General features: G+C 33.2%; 1 protein-coding gene across 8 annotated transcripts in view; it reads left to right on the top strand.

The window, feature by feature from the left end:
- The window catches only part of FSTL5 (follistatin like 5), a 397,655-nt gene that overhangs the window by 295,183 nt on the left and 77,537 nt on the right, over positions 1–24,935 (top strand). For all 8 annotated transcript variants that reach the window (XM_034411439.3, XM_034411436.3, XM_034411437.3 and 5 more), the window contains one exon: positions 9,578–9,698. In XM_034411439.3, the coding sequence (XP_034267330.2) occupies positions 9,578–9,698 (121 nt within the window). The remainder of the gene's footprint in view (positions 1–9,577; positions 9,699–24,935) is intronic.

Raw genomic sequence — 24,935 nt, 5'->3', positions numbered from 1 at the left:
ATACATTCTCCCTGGCAAATCCTGGCAAAGATTACCACTGTAACCCATAATCAGGCCTAAAGCCTTATGCAAATGGTACTAAATAATCAGCATTATTCTCAGAGTGCTAGATCTGAAATGTCATCATATCCTCTAAAGTCTAACTTGATATAGTGGAATTCATGGATAAATTTTAAGTATCATGTTCACTGTTTTTAGTCATGATATAATTAATCTTGACATAAAAAAAGATACTACAAGTCATATTCATAGATTCAGTCCCTAATCATTTTTGTAAGCCATGAAATTTAAGGGAATAGTACATAGAGATCTCATTTTTACAGTGACCTTATTCATATTTGCAGATTTTATCTTTTATAATTGGATGAGCAATAGACTTAATGTCAGTTGGATCCTTTCAAATTACGGTAACCAAGCCAGCATGGATATCAGATATCCAGAAGAAATATATTCATCCTTCATGAACTATCTCTAATGTCTCATTCCAATAAAAGACACTCTGAGAGGCCTGCCTGCTTTGCTGTTTAATTTTAAATATGTTCACATACAAACTTTCAAGTAGCTGCTCTAACAAGAATACACAGTTTGCTTAGCATAGCAACAATCTGAAATAAGATATGGAATTAAAAGTATTCTTAGAAAAATTATAATATAATTTCAAAGATACAAAGACAGTTTATGTAAGACTGTACAACAGGACAAACATTTCTAAAAATGTTTCCAAGCCACCATGCAATCTTTAGCTATTGATAGAGGTCACACAAATGTTTTACACACATTTGGGTAAGACTGTTAATTAACAGTCAGGAAGAATGCATGAAAGCATGAATTAGTTATCTATATGGCTTCATATAGATAACTAATTTTGCAAACTTTGATAGGATTGTAGTTTGAGTGGACATGGTATTTGGTATACTTTTCAGTGAATGGTATTTAACATTTTTCTAAATTAATCTGCTCACTGATCTGCCTCTGCTAGTAAAACCCATTCCAGTTCCTTTAAACATTATTGATTATCATCTTTCACTCAACTGATTTCTCTTTCTTCAATCCAGGTTCCCCAGCATATGTAAATTATATCAGCTTCCTGTTCATTCTTTCTTAGTTGTCATTTTTGCACTGAATTAAAATCCATATAAATACCATAGTATCCATTCTTTATTTTTGCATTTTGAATAGGCTTCTTTCATAGGCAGAGTTTTTATTTCAATGACAGCATGCCATACATATTCAAATACTCCCTGTTAACTAATCTCTTGTGTTCAGGTAAAAGGATGGAGGCAAAGCCAGGTCCGCTGCACAGTTTTGATATCTTGATTTCTCTGAGTGACATATTTTCTATTCAGTTCAGATGGATTCATCTAATATATCTTTTGAGCTTGTACTGATACAACACTGCTGATGTTTTATATATGAGTGAACCTAAAATCCAAAGATAAAATGATGTACCATTCACATGTTATTTTGTATAAAGATCTGTGTTCATGCCTAAATGATATTAGTTTGAGTTCTATTAACCAACAAATGGCTGGCAATGCATTTTTAAATGCATTAACCAGTTCTCTCTGGGAAATCTAAATTCAACTTATATGAAAAATTGTTTCTCAAAACTAGTAATATTGAAAATGTTTTTACTGTCCAGTTTTAGTTTCTTCGTTTCCAGTTTCTCAGGATCTGTGCAATAAGTCCCAAAGTAGTTCCTTTATTCATCCATCTGCTTTTATTCCACTAGGATTTAAATGAATATGATTAGATTTGAGGTGTTATTATAATTTATTGAAAAGGTAAAGGTAACGATTTTCCCTGCTCATCTCGGTTTCTTAGCTGAGGGAACCAACATTTTCTGAAGACATTTCTCTGGTCATGTAGCCAACATGACTATATCCTGAGGCGCGCACAATGCTGTTACTTTCCCACTGAAGTGGTACCTATTTATCTCCTTGCATTTGCATGCTTTTGAACTGCTAGATTGGCAGGAGCAAGTGATGGAAGCTCACCCTGTCACTCAGTGCTCAGGTCTTGAACCTGGGGTCTCAGCTCTCCAGCTGAAAGGCTCAGCTTCCTTAACTGCTGAGCCATCACATCCCAATTTATTGAAATATTATATAAATGGAATTATCATCATTTAACTATTTCTTTCAAATTTTATATAACAATAGGAGAGTATGAAGAACTTCATAGGATGTAAATATGCATCCATATATTGACAACAATTATATATTAGACTTATAATTGCAATGGTGGCGCAGCAGACTAAAGTACTGTTAAGTAACACCAGCTGCCTGCAATTACTGCAAGTTCAGGGCGGTATACAAATCAAATAAACTAAACTAAACTAAACTAAACTAAACCAGGCTCAAGGTTTTTGTTTTTTTTTTTAAATTTGATTTATATGCTGCCCTTCTCCGGAGACTCAGGGCAGCTTACAATGCGTTAAGCAATAGCCTTTATACTTTTGTATATTTATACAAAGTCAGCTTATTGCCCCCACAAACTGGATCCTCAATTTACCTACCTTAGAAAGGATGGAAGGCTGAGTCAACCTTGAAGGTTGACTCAGCCTTCCATCCTTTCGAGGTAGGTAAAATGAGGACCCGGATTGTGGGGGCAATAAGCTGACTTTGTATAAAAAAGAACACCGCTTAGGGGGGCGAAAGCCCTACTAAGCAGGTATATACAAAAGTATGAAGGCTATTGCTTAATGCATTGTAAGCCGCCCTGAGTCTCCGGAGAAGGGCGGCATATAAATCGAAGCAATAAATAAATATATAATAAATAATACTAGAATAAAACTTTACTTACTAAGGTGCTATAGTTATCAACTTCTACACTGACTAGATTGCAGAAGAAGAAAGTGTACTTCCAATGTCATAATAGAACAACTTTTTCTTGGCCAAACTATTTTTGGTGCAATATTTTATAGTACTAGAAATAATAATTATATATATATATATAATTATTATTTCTAGTACTATAAAATATTGCACCAAATAATATATATAATGCTACATATTATACTTAAGACCAATGTGTTATGCATCACATTCAAATAAGAATTTTTAAAACAAACTTTTTTAATTTAAATATGGGCAAGTATTTTTTTCAGGAATTTATTTTCCTTATTATTAATTACTCAAGATCTTAGTAGTTATTTACTACAATTTCCTTTATATATGGTATAATGTTAGCATTTCATAATTTTGAGATTTTTATATGAATTTATATTATGAAACTTTTAGACAGAAACATAAAAGCACATATGACTTTTCAAAGATTGTGTTATAAAAGGCCTTTGATTCTAATATGTTACAAAAAACTTCTGAAGAATATATCTTCTTGCTTTTACTTTATAATAAAATTTGCATTCCACATGCATGAATACTGCTTCAAATCACCTTGTTTCTGCTACATTTACTATATTTATCTGTTGAGTAATATGTAATATTTTATGACATGTATACATGTATACATGCTTTAATTAATATGTATGACAAATTTTCAAGCGCTGCTTCATATCCTCAACTCCCTGATTTTTGATGTGCCCACTGGCAATATTATCCTGTTTCTTATTTAGCTTATACTACGTTCTTAAAAATATATGTCCTTTAAATGTTGTTCAGTCCATCATATAATTAACTATATTTGCTTAAAATTCCTTTTTCTCAGAACTTCTTATTCTTGGCATTTTGTTCTTCTGGCCTTATCTGTAGGACAATATAATATTTTATTCTATATCTTCAATTATCTCCTATAGAAATAACAGACCTGCAATTTTAATGGCTACCACAAATTCACCATGGTATAAGGTTTTGTTAACAGGATACTGTTTAATGAGACATCAGCATCAATTGCAGAAAAAATACTATACAATAGGCATTGTTTATTGACTTTATATCTATTTTACTTAGTGATACTTTGTTGATAATTATTTATTTATTTATATTTCATATTTCTTAACTGTCCATTTCCCCTTCCTTATGTAAAAAGGAATTCAAAACCACATCGGGCAGTTAAGATTCCTTTATGTTCTTAAAATATATCTGAGGAAATGAACTCTAATGATTTCCACACCGATGACCAAAGTTATATATTCTCCCTAGGTTGAAAATAATTTTTAGGAATTAGGAACAAGTTTGTTAGAGCATTAGGGTTAGTCCTTAAGAAAGTTAAAAACCATCCTAAATTGTCCATTCTATACCATAAAAGGATTCACGCCCAATGAGGATGCATCCCTAATATTCACTGATGAAATTAATTAAAATTAAAAAAAAACATATCCTATAATATCATGATGAGAATAAACTTTCATGCATATGATGGTTTTTTTTGCAAGCCATATGTGTCAAATTATTTAACACATTGAATGTTTTTTCTATGAATTTCAAATTTCAAACTTGTTCTTACTTGATATACATACTAAATGATCTTTTTGTTCTTTTTATGCCTTTAAATGCCTCAGCCCTTTTTAAATTTCTTCTTGCCAAGCTATTTTCCTTATTAATTCTACCAACAGAACATGGATGATGACCAAACGTATATTTTTTTACAAGAAAATAATTTTCATAAAGCTTTATAAGTATTTAAGTATTTCATCCTAGAGTGATTTATGTGTGGATCAGCATGTCAATGTATTTTTTATTGACTGTTGGGGCAGAAAGCCAAATTCACATAGCATTTATGTACTACCTAGTCAGACAAGTTATATAAAAAGTGAATTTCTGAAAGCAACTTTCTGACTACCGGTACATGAAATGAGTTATATAACCTATTAGAAAGTATTGCTATTAGGAAAATAATTAGGTGCGAGTAATTGAAATGAGAGATTAGAAAATGATATAGAATAGAATATCTGCATTTTCTTCTACAAAGTAAAGATTAGACTGCATGTGTTGGTTTGTCTGTATTTCAGTAACTCAAATATATATTGCATTAAATATTTATATTCTTCTACATTGATAATTTTAAATTTAGATATTGTGAAATTCAGGGAGCAAAGGTAAAAATGTTGTGGTAATATAGACTAAAAGCATTCTAATATGATTCTTTCTGTTCATTTAAACCCAGTGCATGATCTACTCTCTTCCAGGCAATATTTTTGTTTGTAGAAAAACTTCAGTCATTAGCTCTGACTATATTATCCATTCTATTCTATAGTAAAAGAATGTTGTACTGTTTCTAGAGATAATTTTTTTTTCTTCCAGATTTGTTTATGTGTATGTTATAATCTAGCCTACAGCTTGATATTTCCTGGCGTTCTGAAATTCAGGTCTGCTTAATTTTATATATAAGCAATTAGAGTATTAATAGTTATAATCACAACGACCTTCAATATCAAGTTGAATGTCATGATTCTCAGCATAAGTTGCTAAGAGACATGAGCAGATTGATCCAATTATATACTTTGTCCTACTTATAGGTTCACATAGGCATTTAACTGGATACTGTGGGAACAATTTAGAGAAAATGTGCCTCTTTTTATTTTAGAGCTTTAGTGAGTTTATTTTTGAAGCTTAGTCACATCTGTTTTTCTGAAAGCCATTTCAAGATAGCAAACTAAATCAATAATATTTAAAAACCTCAATAAGCTTATTAAAAACATTAGTTAATGTAATAAACATAAACTCTAAAATAGAGTTCTAATAGGTTAATGTTTTACACGCCAATTAAAACAAAAATATTGACACCTAACCAAATTTAGGTGTCATTAAGTGTGGTGTCAGATAACTGTGATCCCAGACATGAAAATACTGAAGCTACATGTATGGAACTTTTGGTGAGTCCCATGTGAGCTAGAAGAGGTCCAAAGGTGGGTTTCAGCAGGTTCTGACCAGTTCTGGAGAACCGGTAGCGGAAATTTGGAGTAGTTCGCAGAACTGGTAAATACCATTTCTGACTGGCCCCGCCCCCATCTATTCTCTGCCTCCCGAGCCCCAGCTGATTGGGAGGAAATGGAGATTTTACAGTATCTTTCCCCTGCTACGCCCACCAACCCATGCCCACCAACTTATGCCACGCCCACCAAGTCACGCCCACAGAATCAGTAGTAAAAAATTTTGAAACCCACAACTGAAGAGGTGCTTATTGAAGTGGGGTGACATTTATGGCAGAGATCATTGGCTGACTGCTGGACAGCCACTCCTTATGAATAGACCTCAGAAAGGAGGTTTTGTAGTTGGTTTATTATGAGTTAAGTGGCGGGCAGTTGAGAGGTATCTATTTAAGTTTACAGTGGTAACACAGCCTTTTATGAACAAAAGCTCAACTGGGTCTTATTTCTTAATCATATTTGGAATTATTTGTTATTGCTTTGAAAATGTTCAAATCCTTTGGAATAGCAAATTTTTATTTTATTCACTCTGTGAATTTCCTTCTCTTTAGAGAAAATTTTAAATGCAAGTCTAAGAACTTGGGACATTTTTTCAAATAAACAGCAAAAGGGTATTTAGAGTGTTGATTTTGAAAAGTTAAAAATGTATACGGGAGTATTAGGTTCCATACAGATTTGGAATTTGATATTAATAATTAAAATCCTTCTGATGGGATTCTGGGTTCTTTGTAAAAAAAAGTTATATGATATTGAAGGTTGGACACTAGAAAGAATGAAAAGAAAAGGAAGATTACAATCAAAGGAGGAGAATATTTAAATTTGACTTGTTAACAAAGAATGGAATGAAACATTGTAACAGTGGTAATTTTAAAGAATATTTTTGAACAATGTACTAGCAACAAGTTACAAGAATGATATGGGAAAAGATGATATACTATATCTTGTTTAGAAAGCTGACTATCCTGTCAGTTGGCAGGCAGTGCAAAGGGGATCTGAAGAATGGAAAATCCTACTGAGTTATGCAAACACCTCTTCCTGACAGTGCTTAAGGAGCATTGTAGGATTTACTTGTGCAAAATCCTTCCAGTCATCTTTAGAAGGAGAAGAGTACACTCATGAATGGGATTCTACCTGGGGTGTTTGTGATGGGAACTATTCTTAAAGCTCCTATTGTGCTGCTTTTAGGCATGTTTATGATTTGCTATTGATTGTTTTATTGAATGGTTTAGGCAGCTGTGGAGAAAATAGCATCAGTTCTACGTAGAAATAGTATAGAAAAATACTTAGACTTCATTGCTATGCAGATGAGCTTATTCCTTCTTGAAAATTCCAAAACAAAATGAAATGCCAGAAAGCTGCATTTTCTTGTTTATGTGCATTTCATGCATCTGTCAGTTCTATTGTTATCTCCCAATGGAGAACAAGTCCACATTTGAAGGTATCTTATCTCATAGCTGTCGTTCGCATCTGGAGAAATAGTGCCCCTGGGAGTAATCAGTAACAAATCTGAATTCACATTGCTCAACTCAGAGAGAGAGGGGGGGAGGGACGGAGGGAGGGAGAGAGAAAGAGAGAGAGAGAGAGAGAGGGAGAGAGAGAGAAAGAACAGAATTCCTCATTTTTTTACCTGCCCTGCAATAATACATCAACAACCTGTGCTCATCCTGGGTCCTTGAAAAGTACTTGATCACTAGATAAAATGCCAAATTCAATCTAAAATCTGACTTTGTGACAAACCATAATAATAATAATAATAATAATAATAATAATAATAATAATAATAATAATAATAATGGATTTCAGTTCTTTATGGAGATAATGGCAGAATCCTGGAAAAATGTAAGAGTTCTTTTTCCCCTTAAGAAATGCAGGAAGATACACCTAAAAGAGTTTTGGAATTTCTTCGAACTGAATATAAAACTGTAGACAGCCCTAATTATTTCCAATTGCTCTGCAACTTTCCTTTCTTGGGCATCTCACTTGAGCATAAGATTGTACCTAAAGTCCAGAAGTTTTAAATTAAATAGATATGTAGAGCCATTTCAGCCTACTTTCAACGCTGGGCCTGAAACTGACCCAGCTTCATTGCTCTCCCCAGAAGCTATAACTTAAGGGTACATCCATTGATTCTGTTGCCCTTTTAGAAATCCTTCATATAATGCACCTTGCTATCATTTTGAATTATTTTGTAGAAATGGATTTCAGAAGGACAATTTTATTTAAGCTAATGTGCAAAGTTTCTCTTTTTCTGATGAAATGAAATATACTTTAGTTATTTTCAAATTGGATTACTAAAATTCAGTGTATTTGGGCATATTTTGAAAAATCTTTAGACATTTCAGTAATTTGCAACGTAACAGCAAGAATGCTGTTTTATATTTCCAAGACTGAACATATTATGGTGTTCCCATAAGAGCTATATTGACTAACAGTTTGCTTCTCAGTATAATTCAATTTTAGTGTGAAGTTCCACTAACCTCCAAAGCTCTCAAGTCCAAGGAACCTCCTATATCAGTTTGCCCATTTCCTAATATCTAAAGGGCAATCCCTTTTCTATTGCCAGCTACATGAAGTATATTTGATTAAAGCAAAGAAATAGCTTCTCAGTGCACTTTGGAATTCCCCATTTCAGGAAGTTAGATTGGCAATTTCTCTCATAATGTTTCATTATTTAATAAAACAATTTTTTTTGGAAAATGTTTATTCCACTGAGAAAACTCTTCTTCCTGCTTTTTACTTCTCTTTTTTAAAACTGTTTTTCTTTGAAACATTATAAATATTGCATTTATATTAAAAGTGGTAAAACACTCAGTGTGATGCATATACAGTACATTGAAAAAGTAGGATAGAAACTGTTGTAATCAATAGTCTTTTAGTCTTAGAAACAATAAAACATGCATTAAGGTTCCCTGCTGAATTATCTGTGCCATGCATCTGATTTTTTTTCCCATCACATGAAAATGGAGACGAGAAAGAAGGCATAGATAGCATATCTCTACATATCCTCATTAAATCAGTGATCTACTTTTCTAATTTACTTAACTTTTGGCTTAATTTTTGGCTTTGGAACTTCCTTTTGTTCAGCACCTTCTGCTGACTTCTCTGAGAGAGAATGTATGTAGAATATGTGTGTTTTTGTTTTATTTTTATAGTTTTCTTATATATGATGTACACTGAAGATGGCATTTAATTTCGTTGTATGAGGTACAATGTCAGTAAACTAAACTAATCTAAACTAAACTAAACTATATATCTATACATATATAGAATATATCAGAATATATTTTTCAGATATATATATATAACTGAAAGAAGATTCATTTACAATATTGCATGCTCATAAACATCTAAACCATTGTATGGAAATATTAAATTGTTAGGTCTTCCTGAAGCTTTCAACCATTATTTTGTTTTCTATGTATTTTCTATTGTTAATACCATTTTGTGTGGTCTGGAACCTCAAAAAAATGAACATCGTAGTCTGATTGACTACGAAAGTTGACTGCATTTTGCCAGATGGCAATCTGAATATCAAGGCCAGTGCAAGATTGTCACCTGGAAAAATGCAGTTAATATCTACAGAATCAGATTTGTATAGCTTGAATGTTTTGAAGACCTTAAAAATTAAAGGTGGTTTAAATCTGGTATAAGAGATTATAACGCTTACATTTTATTACTTTCTTAGAGAAATTCAGTATAGATAGGATAATATCCTGAGGGTAATTTTGATCACCTCTTCTTTTTCTTTAGGATTTTGGAGATGATGGGTCCCTATATATTACTAAGATTACTACAACTCACATGGGAAATTATAGCTGCTATGCAGATGGCTATGATCAGATCTATCAGACTCATATTCTTCAAGTGAATGGTAAGAAAAATATTTTTCTATTAAGCTGGGTGCTAAATAGAATGAATTTAAAATTTAAAATGAAAGGCTTATTTTCTTAATTGCAATGTAAAAAAAGGAGACATGGAAAGTAAGTTTTCATTAATGATTTCCATTAAAAGTTGCATAAAATATGATTTAATTAGTACATGTAGCATTTTCAAAACAATTAATACTCAGTGAAAAAATGAAAGAAGATTACACAGTTTATTTACTAGGTACCTTGACTTCTGAACACAGTAAGCAATATTCTTTCTTGGTATAAAATCTGTAGAATTATAGGCATTTATGAAAAATAGGGTCCTTTGATAATCACTTAATCATCTGATTGCATAGTCCATGAACAATCTGTTTATGGCTCTGATGGGTTTTTAACAATACTGCATGCTTTATACATTAAACATATCTTGTATTAAAGAAAAATGGAACATATGGTGAGCCATATGTAAGCCGTTGCCATTGAAAGCCCTTCTATGTTAAGACCAATATATAGATTAGAATAGCAGCCCCCAACCTTTTGGGCACCAGGGACTGGTTTTGTGGAGAGAGGTTTTTCCGTGGATCAGAGTGAGCATGGTTTCATGTGTTGCCTGCATCCCTTGGATGGGGCTTTGCTTGTTTGCGCAGCCCAATGGCTGGCATACTGCGACCGGTCCACAGACCAAGGGTTGGGGACAGGGGTGAAATTCAGCAGGTTCTGGAGAACTGGTAGCAGAAATTTTGAGTAGTTCGTAGTTCAGAGAACTGGAAAATACCACCTCTGGGTGGCCCCAGAGCTGGGTGGGAATGAAGATTTTGCAATGTCCTTCCCCCAGGAGTGGGGAGGGAATGGAAATTTTGCAGTATCCTTCCCCTGGAGTGCGGTGGGAATGGGGATTTTACACTATCCTTCTCCTGGAGTGGGGTGGGAATGGGGATTTTGCACTATCCTTCCCCTGCCATGCCCACCAAGCCATGCCATGCCACACCCACCAAGCCACACTCACACAACCGGTAGTAAAAAAAATTGAATTCCACCACTGGTTGGGGATCCCTGGATTAGAATATAAAAATCTTTCCCAGAAGATAAAGTTATCTTACATATTAGTTTCTTAGACAAAACAATCAGAATCACTGTAATTTCTTATAAAGACAGGAAGCAATCAAGCATCATTAAATCCTTTGGAGACTGATACGCCATAGGAATGCTAAAAGAATGCTTATTTCTACTTAAATCAAAGGGGAAAACTCATTTATCTTCTTGTATGCTGCCCAAATTGTTGTTGATGGGAAAAGTATGACAAATAATACAAAGGTAACCAAGTTGTAATTGATAGTGTTATTATTCACGAATTGGTTTAGTATGTTTTTAAAACCATTTGCATATTGAAGATTTTTTTTAAAATTTATATATTGAGCTAAAATGGAAGCTAAGAGGAAGATAAATGCATTTTTCAGATAAAGGAGTTTAAAAGACAGACAAGTAAGTCCAATGGAAATGATTAATGTAATGACATTCGTATAACTGAAGAATTAGTTGAACCTTCAACTGAAGAAGGTTGAAAAGTGAATAAAGTTAAGTTGATCTTTAATATCTAATATGCTATTGGATTGTAAGCACTTTTAGTGTGTCTGTGTAAGAATCAGCAACTATTTTATGCTTTTAAATATTAATATTTTATTTTTCTGTTTTTGGATTTTCCCTCTGCACTGTAACTTTATATTCTCTTACATATCGTGTGAGGTTAGGTACTTGTACTTTTGTGATGAGTTGAAATATTGAATGAAAAATTAACTTTTCAGCAAGTGAACAATGATAACAAAATAACTTACATGAGAGATAAAAAGTGCCAATTTAATGTCATTAAATATTAATGTTAAATCTGACAACAACAAAAACAGCAGAAACGTGGAATTTACCCAGAGCTGTCTTCTAGCTTCAATATACATGGAGGTTAATGGTAATGATGAGAGATAATGCAAAGGTAAGCTGTAAAGGGATTTTCTCATTGATTTCTTCTCACTACAGGCTTTACTTATCACTTCATCATATTGACATACAAGAGAAAGGAGTATTGAATCAAAGTGGCTCACTGCATCAAAAACATTGATAAACAGTATTTCTTATATTCCGGTACTAAAATAGAATTAATCCAGCCAGGCAGTTTATAGCCTCCAAGCAATATTAACCTTAACTTGTAACGAAAAGTTTCTTCATAATTACTGTTCTAAGAAAGAGAACCATAATTAAGGAGATGGATCATTGCCTCTCATCCTTCTTTTCTGCAATGCAAAAGAAGATTTACTTTTTGCCTTACTTGGCATACTGTCAGACTCTAAATATAGTTTTCTATATTTACTGATAGACAGTCAGTGAGCTGCAGTAACAATAAATCACAGGGAATGAATGTAATTATCACCTTCATTCTTCAAATGTTATACATTTATACAAACTAACTCTCTGCTGTATTCATGATGGGTGGGAATAAGCACAACTTCTGCGTGGGATGAGTGACATCAAAGTATAAAGATAATAGGCTGTCCCTGAAACTTAGTGAGTGATTGATTATCATGGATTATGGTGTATGCTACCCAATACAGAATAGAAAGGAATAAGGGATACTCTTCAACTTGACACTTAACTACCAGAAATTCATTCAATGCTTGTTTGTGGCAGTGTTTTGTTTTGTTTTGCAGCTGTATCACACTATTGGTTTAAGTTCAATTTGTGATTCTATATTTTGTTTTGCATGTCCCACTTCTGACAGACTATACTCATGTTTTTTCTTACTAAAAATTATTTTTTCCCTACTGAGATTTACCTGCTAGGCCTTATTCATCATTCCAGCTTGTCAAGATCCTCTTGATTCGTTCTGTTGTTCTCCCCCACATCTTCTTGTCATCTATGAATTCTGTAATCCTAATTTATAACACCCAAATCAAAGTTATTAATGAATATATTGAACAATATCTTAGAAATGAGCCTTACATACTTTTCCATCCAGATAACCTGAACAGATGTATGCTTGCTGGATTAGATTATTCAACCAATCCACTATCCCCATAATGAAAAATAGCCTACTTGTTTGAAGATACAAACAATTTCCAGTCCCTGATCTCAGTTCTTTCTCCCATGATTTTCAAAGTTTACAGATGCAGTTTTCAAAATGCTATCTGCAGGCTCTGTCTATTGAATAATTAATTTAGTCTTGGTTACTTGAAGTTGTTCATAATAAGCATGTTTAATTACCTCATTGTTTAATTTTTGTTGCCAATCCATCCATGTTTTCTACCTTGCAACATATTTTGTCTTCAGGGAGGAGACTAAAACAAAAGTACTGAGGAAATTTTCTTGTTAACTCCTACCATTTTCTCCAATAGCAGGGCTGCCTCTTCCTCTTTTTACTGACATAGCCAAGGTAGCCTTTTCAATTCATTTTAGCTTTCCATGCCAGCCTAAATTCCACCAGTTTTTAAACTTGCTGACCATTTTGGTACTGGTTTGCTGTCCAAGCTTCTTTCAATTTAGTTTCTGAACATTCAGTTCAGTGGTGGGTTTCAAAATTTTTTACTACCGGTTCTGGCTTGGTGGGCATGGCAGGGGAAGGATACTGTAAAATCTCCATTCCCTCCCCATTCCAGGGGAAAGTTACTGCAAACTCCCCATTTCCTCCCAATCAGCTGGGACTCAGGAAGCAGAGAATAGATGGGGGCGGGGCCAGTAAGAGTTGGTATTTACCGATTCTCCGAACTACTCAAAATTTCCTCTACTGGGTCCCCAGAACTGGTCAAAACCTGCTGAAACACACCTCTGATTCAGTTGCCAGACTAGGCATTTCCTGGTACATTTCCCTGGTGAGGACACTACCTTCCATTTCCTATACATAATTCTTTTAGCTCAGGCAAGCACTGCCTGTAACCACAATGATTTCCTAAACAGCACCTAATGTTTTCTTCCTCGTTGGAATTGTGTACAATTATACTTCTAGTATTATATTTTTGTGATGTTCCCAACCTTCCCCCATCTCTTTTGAACAGAAGCTTTCCATCAGTGGTATCTTGTCTGAAACTCCTCTTAGCATTTTAAAATTGGCTGATTTGAAATTTAGTGTACAATTATCATCCAATATCTCATTCTGTAATATTATGAAGTACAAGATAAGACAATCATTTCCACAAGATACACTCTGCTTTTAGATCTTCAACTGTCACTGATTCTAACTGTCAATTAGTTAGAATCAGATCTAGGAGAACCAGTTCATTTGTCTCTTTTCCAGCCTTCTGAAAAATGAAATGTTTAGCAAAACCACTGAAGAGTTCTGGGGATCTTGCAGTCTTGGCTAATTCATTTGCCAACAGAGATACAATTATTTGAAATCTTACAAAAGTCCTGTAACCCAGTGTAGAAAATACACTATCCAGATGTTTCCCTCACGCTTGGTAGACTATAACCAATTAGTGCAATGATAAAGCTGAAAACCAGGAAAATTACCATCCTGCTCAACATGCAATACTCACAATTTTGATTCCTTTGGAATAATTATTCAAAGATATTTAAAGAAATTAAGCCACAATTAACTTCTCTCTCCAAAGATAAAGATATAGACCTATAGAAAATAAATGAGACTTTTCCAGTTAACTGAATAACCTTTCCAATTAACTGAATAACCTGATACATAAAACACTACACTATATCAATATTATATCATCATATTCCAACTATGTTTGGTATAGAAAAATAAAATTATGAAACTGGGAAGGACCACAAAAGTCATCTTGTCAGACCTTCTGCAATATGCAGGAAAACCATTTAAATCATTCTTGAGAGGAAGATGTATAGCTTATTCTTAAAGTCTTCCAAAGACAGACGATTCACTTATTCTATAGCTAGAATGTTCAGCTGTATAATGCTTATCAATCAAACATATGTTAGATTTAACCATTGTTTAACCTGAATTTATTCAGAAAAAACCTTACTGATCTACTTTGAAGGTGTCAGAGCAATTTAAAATACATTATCAATAAAACCATTAAATAATTTTTAAAAAAATCATTTCTAATAAGTGAGAAGGAAGGCAGCCCAGGTCCACTATCCATACTAACTGTTCCTCTAAACAGAATGTCTTCATTACATTACAAAAGTTGAGTAAGGATTCTCAAACCTAAGGTGGTAAGATATTCCATGATATATTGTCCTTTGTCAAATAAATATTATGTTAAATATTTTTGAAACTTTTTATTAGTTTATCAAAATGTAAAATACAAAGAGAAATTCAAAAAAGTAAGGAAAAACTAGGAAGGGTGGGGAGAAAAATATGGTGTAAAGAAGGAAGGGGACAGAGAAAGGCACCGACTTCCGACTCTCTTTAGCACAGTAGAAGATAACAGCATTACAACCACAACTTTTTACTTTTACATAACAGTATATACAAGCCATTTCTATAACAATAAATCTGTCTTATTAGCAAAAGCAAAATCAGACTTTTATTTTTTAAGTCCGAAATCCGGAAGCAATTTCAAAATAGAAATAAAGATATATTCTCTTCTTTGGATAAAAGAATCAATTTGACCATCTCTGCTTCTCTTTGCTGTGGAGAATAATATATGCTTCTGTTAAATTAATCTTTATCGTAATTCATATTAAGAGTGTCCTCTATATTATTTCAATTTTTTTTAACCCTCAAGGGAGAAAATTCAAATATTTCCCTTGAGTTTATCTTAATGGAATAGATCTTTTTCTTCTCTTGTTTTCAAATTTAATTGATAGTCTTACAAACTTTGGGAATTATTTAGCATTACATAAAAAGGCAGAAGACATGCATTTACAAACTCATTTTATACATACAAAACTACCCTAAAACTTTCTTTCAATACATATATCAAATTTATAAAAATCCATCCTAACTAATTAAGTCATTAAGTTTAAGTCACTCTCTCCAGTTTACCTTCATAGGATGAAATCTTTTTCTTCTCATTATCAAGTCTCTTTCCTTCAAGAAGTTCACAATCTTATTTATTTCCATGAAAAAAATATCCCAGGGTTGTTCTGTTAGACATTGTAGATTAACCTGGAGCAAATCCTCATAAAATTTTCTTCTCTATCATATCTTTTTTTCCTCAAAGAATTCTCAAGCTTGTTAGTATCTGAAGAAAAAAATCTCAAACGTAACCTCTTGAGGATTGTGAATTTACTTGGCACTCTTGTTTCAGTTGGACTGGGAGGGTTCAAACCATTCAAACCAACATCATAATAAAAGCTGGGGTCAGATTTATATTCCAAAGATTATAAGGCTAGGTAATTTGCATTGTCCAGCATTTGTAGAGTTGTCACAGTGGGTTGGTAGTTTTCTACACCTAATTATGTCATTTGTTATTTTAAATATTTTCTGTATAATCAGACCCTAACTGATTTATGGTAAAAACAATTTTCTATCTTGAATTTTCAAAAATTTCCTTAACAATAATCTCCAATTCAGAGTTAAACATCTTCATACCTCCTTCTAGTGGTCAAAGAATGTTATTTATTTATTTTTCTTTTTTCTAGCCAATCAGAGTTCATGGAAATCGGAAAATTTCAACCACCACAACAAAACAATACAGGGCTCCAGATTATTTTAAAAGTAGTAAATTAAGACTGCAATTTTTATCCTTATATTTCAAAAGAAAAAATACTCCATGCTTCCTTTGGCTGCTTCCAGCAACTGTCTTCCTTGTCACTTAACAATAAAGAAGTCACAAAAATGGTGCATAGCTTCAAAAAGGAGCAAAAAGCTGTAACTTAAGAGAGCCTCTTTAGTTAATAAAGATAATAGTTTCATGAATTGATTAAGAAATGAAGGGTAGAGTTTATTGTCTATTTGAAAAAGAAATTCAAAAACAGCTGGAATAGAACAGAACAGAACAGAACAGAACAGAGTAGAATTCTTTATGGCCAAGTGTGATTGGACACAAAGGAATTTGACTTCAGTGCATAAGCTCTCAGTGTACGTAAAAAATACATTCATCAAGAATCATAAGATACAACATTTAGTGATAGTCATAGGATACTAAATAAGCAATCAAATCATACTAGGAAACTAAATAAAACAACATAAAGTTAAAGATACAAACAACAAGATTATAGTGATAAGTAGGAGGAGCTAGGTAATAGGATGAGAAGAATAATAGTAATATAGTCTTAGTAAATAATTTGACAGTGTTGTGGGAATTAGTTGTTTAGCAGAATGATGACATTCGGGAAAAACTGTCCTTGTGTCTAGTTGTTCTGGTGTGCAGTGCTCTATAATGTCATTTTGGGATAGATGTCAAAACAATTTGTATGTCTAGGATGTGAAGAGTCTGTAGATATATTTTCACAGCCTTTTTTTTGACTCGTGTAGTATACAGGTCCTCAATGGAAGGCAGGTTGGTAGCAATTGTTTTTTTTTGCAGTTTTAATTATCCTCTGAAGTCTCTGTCTGTCTTGTTTGGTTGCAGAGCCAAACCAGACAGTTATAGAGGTGCAGATGACAGACTTAGTAATTCCTCTGTAGAACTGAATCAGCAGCTCCTTGGGCAGTTCATAATCATAATCATAGGTTTATTTGTCAAGCATATATAAGATAACAGGTAAAAGTATAAACATAATTTGAATACATGAAAAGAGTAAATAAAAAGGAATATTAGGACAGGGACAGTAGGCACGTTGGTGCACTTATGCATGCCCCTTACAGACCTCTTAGGAATGGGGTGAGGTCAACAGTAGACAGTTTAAGGTTAACGTTTTGGGGGTTTGGGGAAGTTTGAGCTTTCTGAGTTTGAGCTTTCTGAGTTGGCGCAGAAAGAACATTCTTTGTTGTGCTTTTTTGATGACATTTTTGATGTTAGGTGTCCATTTTATGTCTTGAGATATGATAGAACCTGGAAACTTGAAGGTCTCTACTGTTGATACTGTGTTGTCTAGTATTGTAAGAGGTGGTAGTATAGGAGGGTTTCTCCCAAAATCTACCACCATTTCTACGGTTTTGATTGTGTATAGTTCAAGATTGCACCAGTCGCACCACAAGGCTAGTTGTTCAACCTCCTGTCGGTTGTCTCAAATGAGATCCAACAAATATGTGATTTCAGCCCTACCCTCCACCATCAGCTCACTAGCTATTTTGAAGCATGGTTTCTAAATCTGCCTGCAGATTGTTGCTATTATTGGATGATCTTGAGGGATGATTCTGGGACTCTCCCTAACTCCAGAGAGTCAAATAAACAAAGGGAAGCCTGTCCCTTCTGTTGTTGAGTTGAAAAAACAACAATCCAGAGCAGGGGTGAAATCCAGCAAGTTCTGACAGGTTCTGGAGAACCGGTAGCAGAAATTTTAAGTAGTTTGGAGAACCGGCAAATACCACCTCTGGCTGGTCCCAGAGTGGGATGGGAATGGGGATTTTGCAGTATCTTCAGGGGTGGGTTATACTTACCTTTCCTACCAGTTCGCAACAGGATTGCACATCCTGCGCATCCGCAGATCACCAATGACGACATCCGGGGCAGTTGGCGGGGCCTCCTGCCGGTTTTACTACCAGTTCTTGCGAACCGGTCCGAACCGGGGGCAACCCACCACTGGTACCCTTCCCCTGGGGTGGGGTGGAAATGGAGATTTTGCAGTATTCTTCCCCTGCCACGCCCACCAAGCCACACCATGCCCATCAAGCCATGCCCACAGAATTGGTAGTAAAAATATTTGAATTTTATTACTGGTCCAGAGAGAGGAGATCTCTGGGCGTGTCAGTTGCTGGCCATGTCTTCACTGGAAATTCTCTAACAAATATTATATTAAATAGGTCTTCAAAGACGTCCCTAATAAACTTCATGATACCTGAATAGGATGAATATAGATGAATAGGAAATTCAATTTGTAATAATCCTCACAAAGTAAGTAAAGACACTACATGTTGATTTAAGTAAAAAATGAGAAAACTCATGTTATAGCTAGAGTTGTTTAAAAAATTGCCACTATATCACCAAAAAAAGTTTTTGACATTCAATTTTATACATGGCATTTAATCAAAGGATCCACTTTTACAAAAAAGCAGCAAAATTTTTAAGCGTTTTTTCCTTACATAAACATATTCCGCAGATAGATTATTTGGATTTATGGCAAACATTGTTACACACACATAAACAGAATATTAGTACAAGCTTATGCTTCATCTAAAAATAATTGTGGAAATGATGAAAATAATATCAATGCCACTAATCACACAGGGAATAATCAACAGAGAGATATGTTAGAACCTATAACTTATTAGACAAATAAATAATTTACCCACAAAAAAACAAAACAAAATCTATCCATATGACTTTCCCATCCAATCATGTGAAGTCAGGTAAGAGTATCAGCAAACTCAGCTATTTAATGTCAGTTCCCCAAATGCATTGATGATGTTTCCTAATAAGGATTGAAATATCTGCAACCCAAGCATGAAGTTCAGATGTAAAGATTCAAAACTTAAACAACAAAATGGGGATGGGTCGGAACTGAGGAACTTTTGAGCGCAAAATGGCTTGTACCATAGTACCTAAAGCTTTTATAAATCACAGTGTCAAATTAAGTCCCTTTATATACAGTACTTGAAAAGAAATAGTAAATCGTACAAAGCAAAGACATTGGGAGTTAGAAAAAGACCTAGACAATTACTAGCTTCTTGTGTAAATAATTGCCACAATGTAACAATATTTTCTAGTGTTAAGGATGCCCAAGATAAAATGATTCTGATTTAAAAAATTAATATATTTTAAATTTTCACTCATTATTGTATATAATACTTAATGTAACTGGGCGAGAAAGTAAGATTACATATGGCAGGAAATAATAAATATCATTAAGTTTATGAGAACAGGAAAAATCTCCTGATCTGTGCTATTATCCCAATGAGTGGTACAAGATACAACCCATTTTCATATTATTCAGAAATGTAGTGTTGTTAGGACTATTGTATCAGGAGTCCAAAAGTACAGATTGCACTTTATTTAGGAACACTGTTAGAGCAACAAACAAAAACAGAGACTCTTAACAATATTTCACTAAAGGCCAGATTTTAACCAGTCTTCCTTTCAAATAAAGGAAAAATTAAGTTACAATAATTCCTGATTAGATTAATAATAATAAAAAAATAATTGTTTAGTCAAACAATGTAAATCTTCCTTTCTGAAGATAAAGATAATGAAATATTAGTTCACCTATTTTATTTTATTTTATTTTAAAAATAGTTTTTATTGAATATAAATATTAAAAAAGACATATGTAACATATACACAACAAACATTTATACAACATATACACAACAAGAGTATAATTTCTTTTTAAGCTTTTTTTCAGAGTGACATTCTACAATTCTACTTATGATATATTCCTTCATCTCTCCTTAATCTAATAACATTTTTTATTATATATATATATTTAAATCGGTAATATTTTCCCCTATATTTTTTGTATATTTCTGATTTTTAACCAATTATACCAATTATTCCATATTTTGTAATAATCTGATTCTTCTCTTTCTTGTAATTCTTTGGTTAACCTATCCATTTCAGCGCATTCTAAAATTTTCCCTATTACTTCTGTTTCACTAGGTGTTTTTTCTTGCTTCCAATTTTTTGCGTAGGTTATTCTTGCAGCAGTTAATATGTGAATTGTGAGATATTTGATATCCTTAGGGTATGATTTGTTAAAGATTCCTAATAGAAATGTTCTGGTTCTTTTTCAATCTGTGTTTTTGTTATTTGTTCTAACCATTTTTTGATGTTAGACCAAAATTTCTTTGCTGCCGGGCAAGTCCACCATAAATGATAGAAAGTCCCTTGTGCCTTTTGGCACTTCCAAGAAATCAGGCTATTTTTAGGTTGTATTTTTGCCAATCTGGTTGGAGACATATGCCACCTATAAAACATTTTCAGTTGGTTTTCCTTGTACGCCGTTGCTTTCGTTAAATTTAGGTTTACCTGCCAGAACTTTTCCCATTTTTCCAAAGGTATTGTGTGTTTGATGTTTTGAGCCCACTTAATCATCGTTTCTTTGATTGTCTCTTCTTCCAATTTATAGCATAGAAGAAATTTGTAAATTCTACTAATTAATTTATTTTCTGAATCTAATATAATTTTATCTATTTCTTGTTTTTGATTATAAATTTCATATGTTTTTATATGTTCTCTGTATTTGGATTCTATTTAAGTATAAGTCCACCAATCTATTTCTCTGTGTAAATCTGTCTCCAATTGTTGTTTTGTCTTTAATTTGCCTTGATAGTCAATTATATCTTTATATCTAATTATTTTTGTTAAATTTGGTTGATTCTGCCGGTTCTAGCCAATTTGGTATCTTCATATAATGTTGTTTTTTAATTTTAAGCCAAATTTGTAATAATGAGTTTCTTATTGTGTGTCTTTTAAAATATGAATGTGTTTTGTATTTCTCATCCCACGTAAAGGAGTGCCAGCCAGTTTGGAGTTCGTGTCCCTCAATTGTTAAAATTCTAGAGTCCTTTAATTCTATCCAATCTTTGACCCACGATAGTACTGCTGCTTGGTAATATACCTCCCAGTCAGGGAGTGCAGCTCCTCCTCTATCTTTTGTATCCTGAAGCAGCTTAAATTTTATTCGTGGCCTTTTTCCTTGCTATATAAATTTAGATGTTATTTTATTCAGCTTTTCAAAAAATGGTTTATCTATTTTAATTGGGGTGACCTGAAACAAATATAAAAATTTAGGTAATATAGTCATTTTGATGGCCGAAATTCTTCCTAGGAATGAAATGTGTAAATTTTCCCATTTTTCTAAGTCTTTCCTTGTTTGTTCTAGTAATTTATCATAATTGTTTTCTTTAATTGCTGATGTTCTTGTAGATAACCAGATTCCTAGATATTTTATTTTTGTTGTTGTTTGGATTTGTATATTATCTGTCAATTCTTTTGTTTGGATTTCCGTAAGGTTTTTTACAATTAGCTTCGATGTACTTTTATTGATTTTTAGTCCGGCCACTTCTCCAAATTCTTCTATTTTTTGGAACAAATTAGGTATAGATTCCATAGGATTTTCTATCAAAAACACTAGGTCATCAGCAAAGGCCTGAGCTTTGTATTCTTCTCTATTGATCCTTAAACCTTCAATACCTTGGTCTTCTCTAATTTTTTTCAACAGGACTTCCAATGATAGAATATATAGTAAGGGGGAAAGTGGACAGCCTTGTCTGACTCCTTTTGTTATATTAAATTTGTCTGTTATATCATCATTCATAATTATCCTTGCTGATTGCTTGGTATAGATTTCTGCTATAATTTTCCCAAATTTTTCCCCTATTTGCATATTTTGTAATTGTTCAATCATAAATTTCCAATTTTGATTATTGAAGGCCTTTTGGGCGTCAAGAAAAACCAACGCTGCCTGCTTCTCCGGGTGTGATTCATAATATTCTAGAGCATTAAGTATTATTCTCATGTTGTTCTTTATTTGGCGACCCGGCAGAAATCTATTTTGGTCTGAGTGTATATATGTATTTAATACTGATTTAATCCTTTCGGCCAAGATTTCTGCAAATATTTTGTAATCGGCATTCAATAATGAAATAGGTCTGTAGTTTTGAATTAACTGGAGAGCTGTATCTTCTTTTGGAATGATTGTTATTATGGCTTCTGTCCATGAATTTGGTATTTTGGCTTTCTCCATAGCTTCATTATATAATCGCAACATATTCTCTCCCAATACTTCTTGCATTGTTTTATATATTTCTACCCGTAGCCTGTCGGGTCCTGGTGTTTTATTGTTTTTTTTGCTTTTTCAGTACTTCATCTAATTCTAATTTGGTTATTGGCCTATTGAGAGTTATTCTTTGTTCTTCTGTGATTTTTGGCATTCCTGATTTCCCTATGTACTGTTTTATCTTGTCTTCCTCTATTTTTCCCTGATTATATAAATTAGCATAGAATTTCTTAATAATTTCTTTTTTGGCCTCTTTACTATGTTGAATTTCTCCTTTATCGTCTTTCAATTGGTATATCGTTCTTTTTTTCTGTTCTTTTTTCAGTTTATAGGCTAGCCATCTGCCCGTTTTATTTGCGTGTTCAAAATAATTCTGTTTCGCCATTTTTATTGTTTGGGCTAGTTCTATTTGGTTTATCAAATTCAATTTATGCTTAATCATTTCCCATTCTTCTCTTATTGTTTTGTTCTGGGGCTTTTCCTGGAGTTTTTGTTCTATTTGTTTTAGGTCTTTCTCTAAATTATCTAATTGTTTTTTCTTCTCTTTATTCTTTTTCCTCATATATGCTATTACTAGGCCCCTTATATATGCTTTAAACTATCCCATGTGTTTTGTAAAGAGGTTTCCTCTATTTTATTTATCTGAAAAAATATTTTTACTTCCTTTTCTAATATCGAATTAAATTCTTTTTCTTTACATAATCTTTGGTTCATTGTCCATCTTTTATGTCTTCTTTCCCCTTTCCAGTTTATGAATAGTGGATTGTGGTCTGCCCATTAGTTTGTGCCTATCTCAATTTTTTCTACTTCTATTTTGATATTTGGGGTCATCCATGCCATGTCCAATCTTGACCAGGAGTTATGCGGATGGAGTAAAAGGTGGATTGGGCCTCTTCTTCATGTGTTTCCCTCCATATGTCTGCCAAGTTTAGTTCTTCAGCCATAATAAAGAATTCTTTTGGAAGTATTTCTTTTTTCTTTTGTTTTTTTCCCCCAGTTTTGTAGTCCTTCTTTGCATTTACTATTGCATTATAATCCCCTATTACACAAATATCATCATATTCTAATTCTGCTAATTTTATGTATAGATCTTTAAAAAAAAACTGTAGTTTTGGTTAGGTGCATAAATCACTACAATTAACATTTTCCTCTTTCCTCTTTCTAGTTCAACCATCACCACTCTACCTTGCTCATCAGTATAAACTAATTTAGACTGTATTTTTTCTTTTACGTAAATCACTACTCCTTTTTTCTTTTTTTGGGCCAGAGATGAATATAGTTTTTCTAATTTGGGGTTTTCTAGGATTTTTTGATAGTCTTTTTGAATGTGTACTTCTTGCAGAAATATCGCATCTGCTTCTAATTTTCGTAATTTTGTGAAAATTTGATTCCTTTTCTTTGGGGCATTTAAGCCATTAATATTTACCGAAAAGAGTTTGATCTGTTCATCCATTGCCTATCGTATCTGTTTTTTTGTGTTTCTTGTTTCCATCCGTGCCTTAGCTTTTGCACCTTCTCTCTGTTCTCTCTCTTTTTCTTGCCTCTGTCTTATTTCTTTTTCTTGATTTGTTTCTATTGGTTCTTTTTCTTGACTTTTACTATCTGTTTCCTCCTTGCTTTCCTGTTCTTCTTCTAGTCTAAAGTGTGTGTTATGGAATTCTCTTGCCTTTTCTAGAGTGTCTATTTTATATTTTTTGTCTTCCCACGTAATTAAGATCCCCTCTATTGGCAGCCATCTGTACATTATCTTATATTTGATCAATAGTTGTGTTAAAAACTGATATTGTTGTCGTAGATTTCTTACTCTTCAGGGTATCTGTTTTAAGATTATAATTTCTTTATCATTATAGATCACCATTTCTTCTCTAGATTTCTTATAGGCTTCATCTCGGATTGATTTTTTTAAGAATTTGACATGGACTTCTCTCGCCAATCTGTGTTTTCTTATATAATTTGTTTATACGCGGTAAGTTTCTTCCAATTGTCCTTTTATTTCTTCTGGCTCTTTTTGTGTCATTCCTGTGATAATTTCCACCATCTTCCCTTCTAAATCCTCATTTTTTTCTTCTGGAATATTTTGAAAACACAAGAAGTATGAGGCCTTTTCCATTTCGAGCATGGCCAAGGAATATGACATTTCTTTATTTAGTTGTAAGGTTTTTTGTTCCATTGCTTCTACTTTTAATTCCACATGATCTATTTTTGTTTCTGTTTTCCTAATTCTCTGTTCATTTTCTGCTATAGAATTTTGAATGCCCCCAATTTTATCCTTCATGGTCTTGATATCCTCCTTGACTTCTCCTATTTCATTTCTAATCTCTGCATGGAACGTTCTCATTTCTTCCTGATTTTCAGCTATTTTTTCTTGTGTTTGGAGCAGTGTTTCCTGGATCTTTTGAAACATATCTTGTATTACATTTGGTGCTGTTTCCAGTTTTTCTTTTTCTTTTTCTTTCCCCATCATGCTATCTATTGTTTTTTGTTGTGAGGGGGTAGGAGTCATTACTAACGTATTG

This window comes from Pantherophis guttatus, chromosome 8 (assembly GCF_059756535.1).
Source record: "Pantherophis guttatus breed Tessera chromosome 8, ASM5975653v1, whole genome shotgun sequence".
Taxonomy (NCBI): Eukaryota; Metazoa; Chordata; class Lepidosauria; order Squamata; family Colubridae; genus Pantherophis; species Pantherophis guttatus.
The sequence above is the reverse complement of the archived record's forward strand: the minus strand, read 5'-3'. Positions and strand labels throughout refer to the sequence as shown.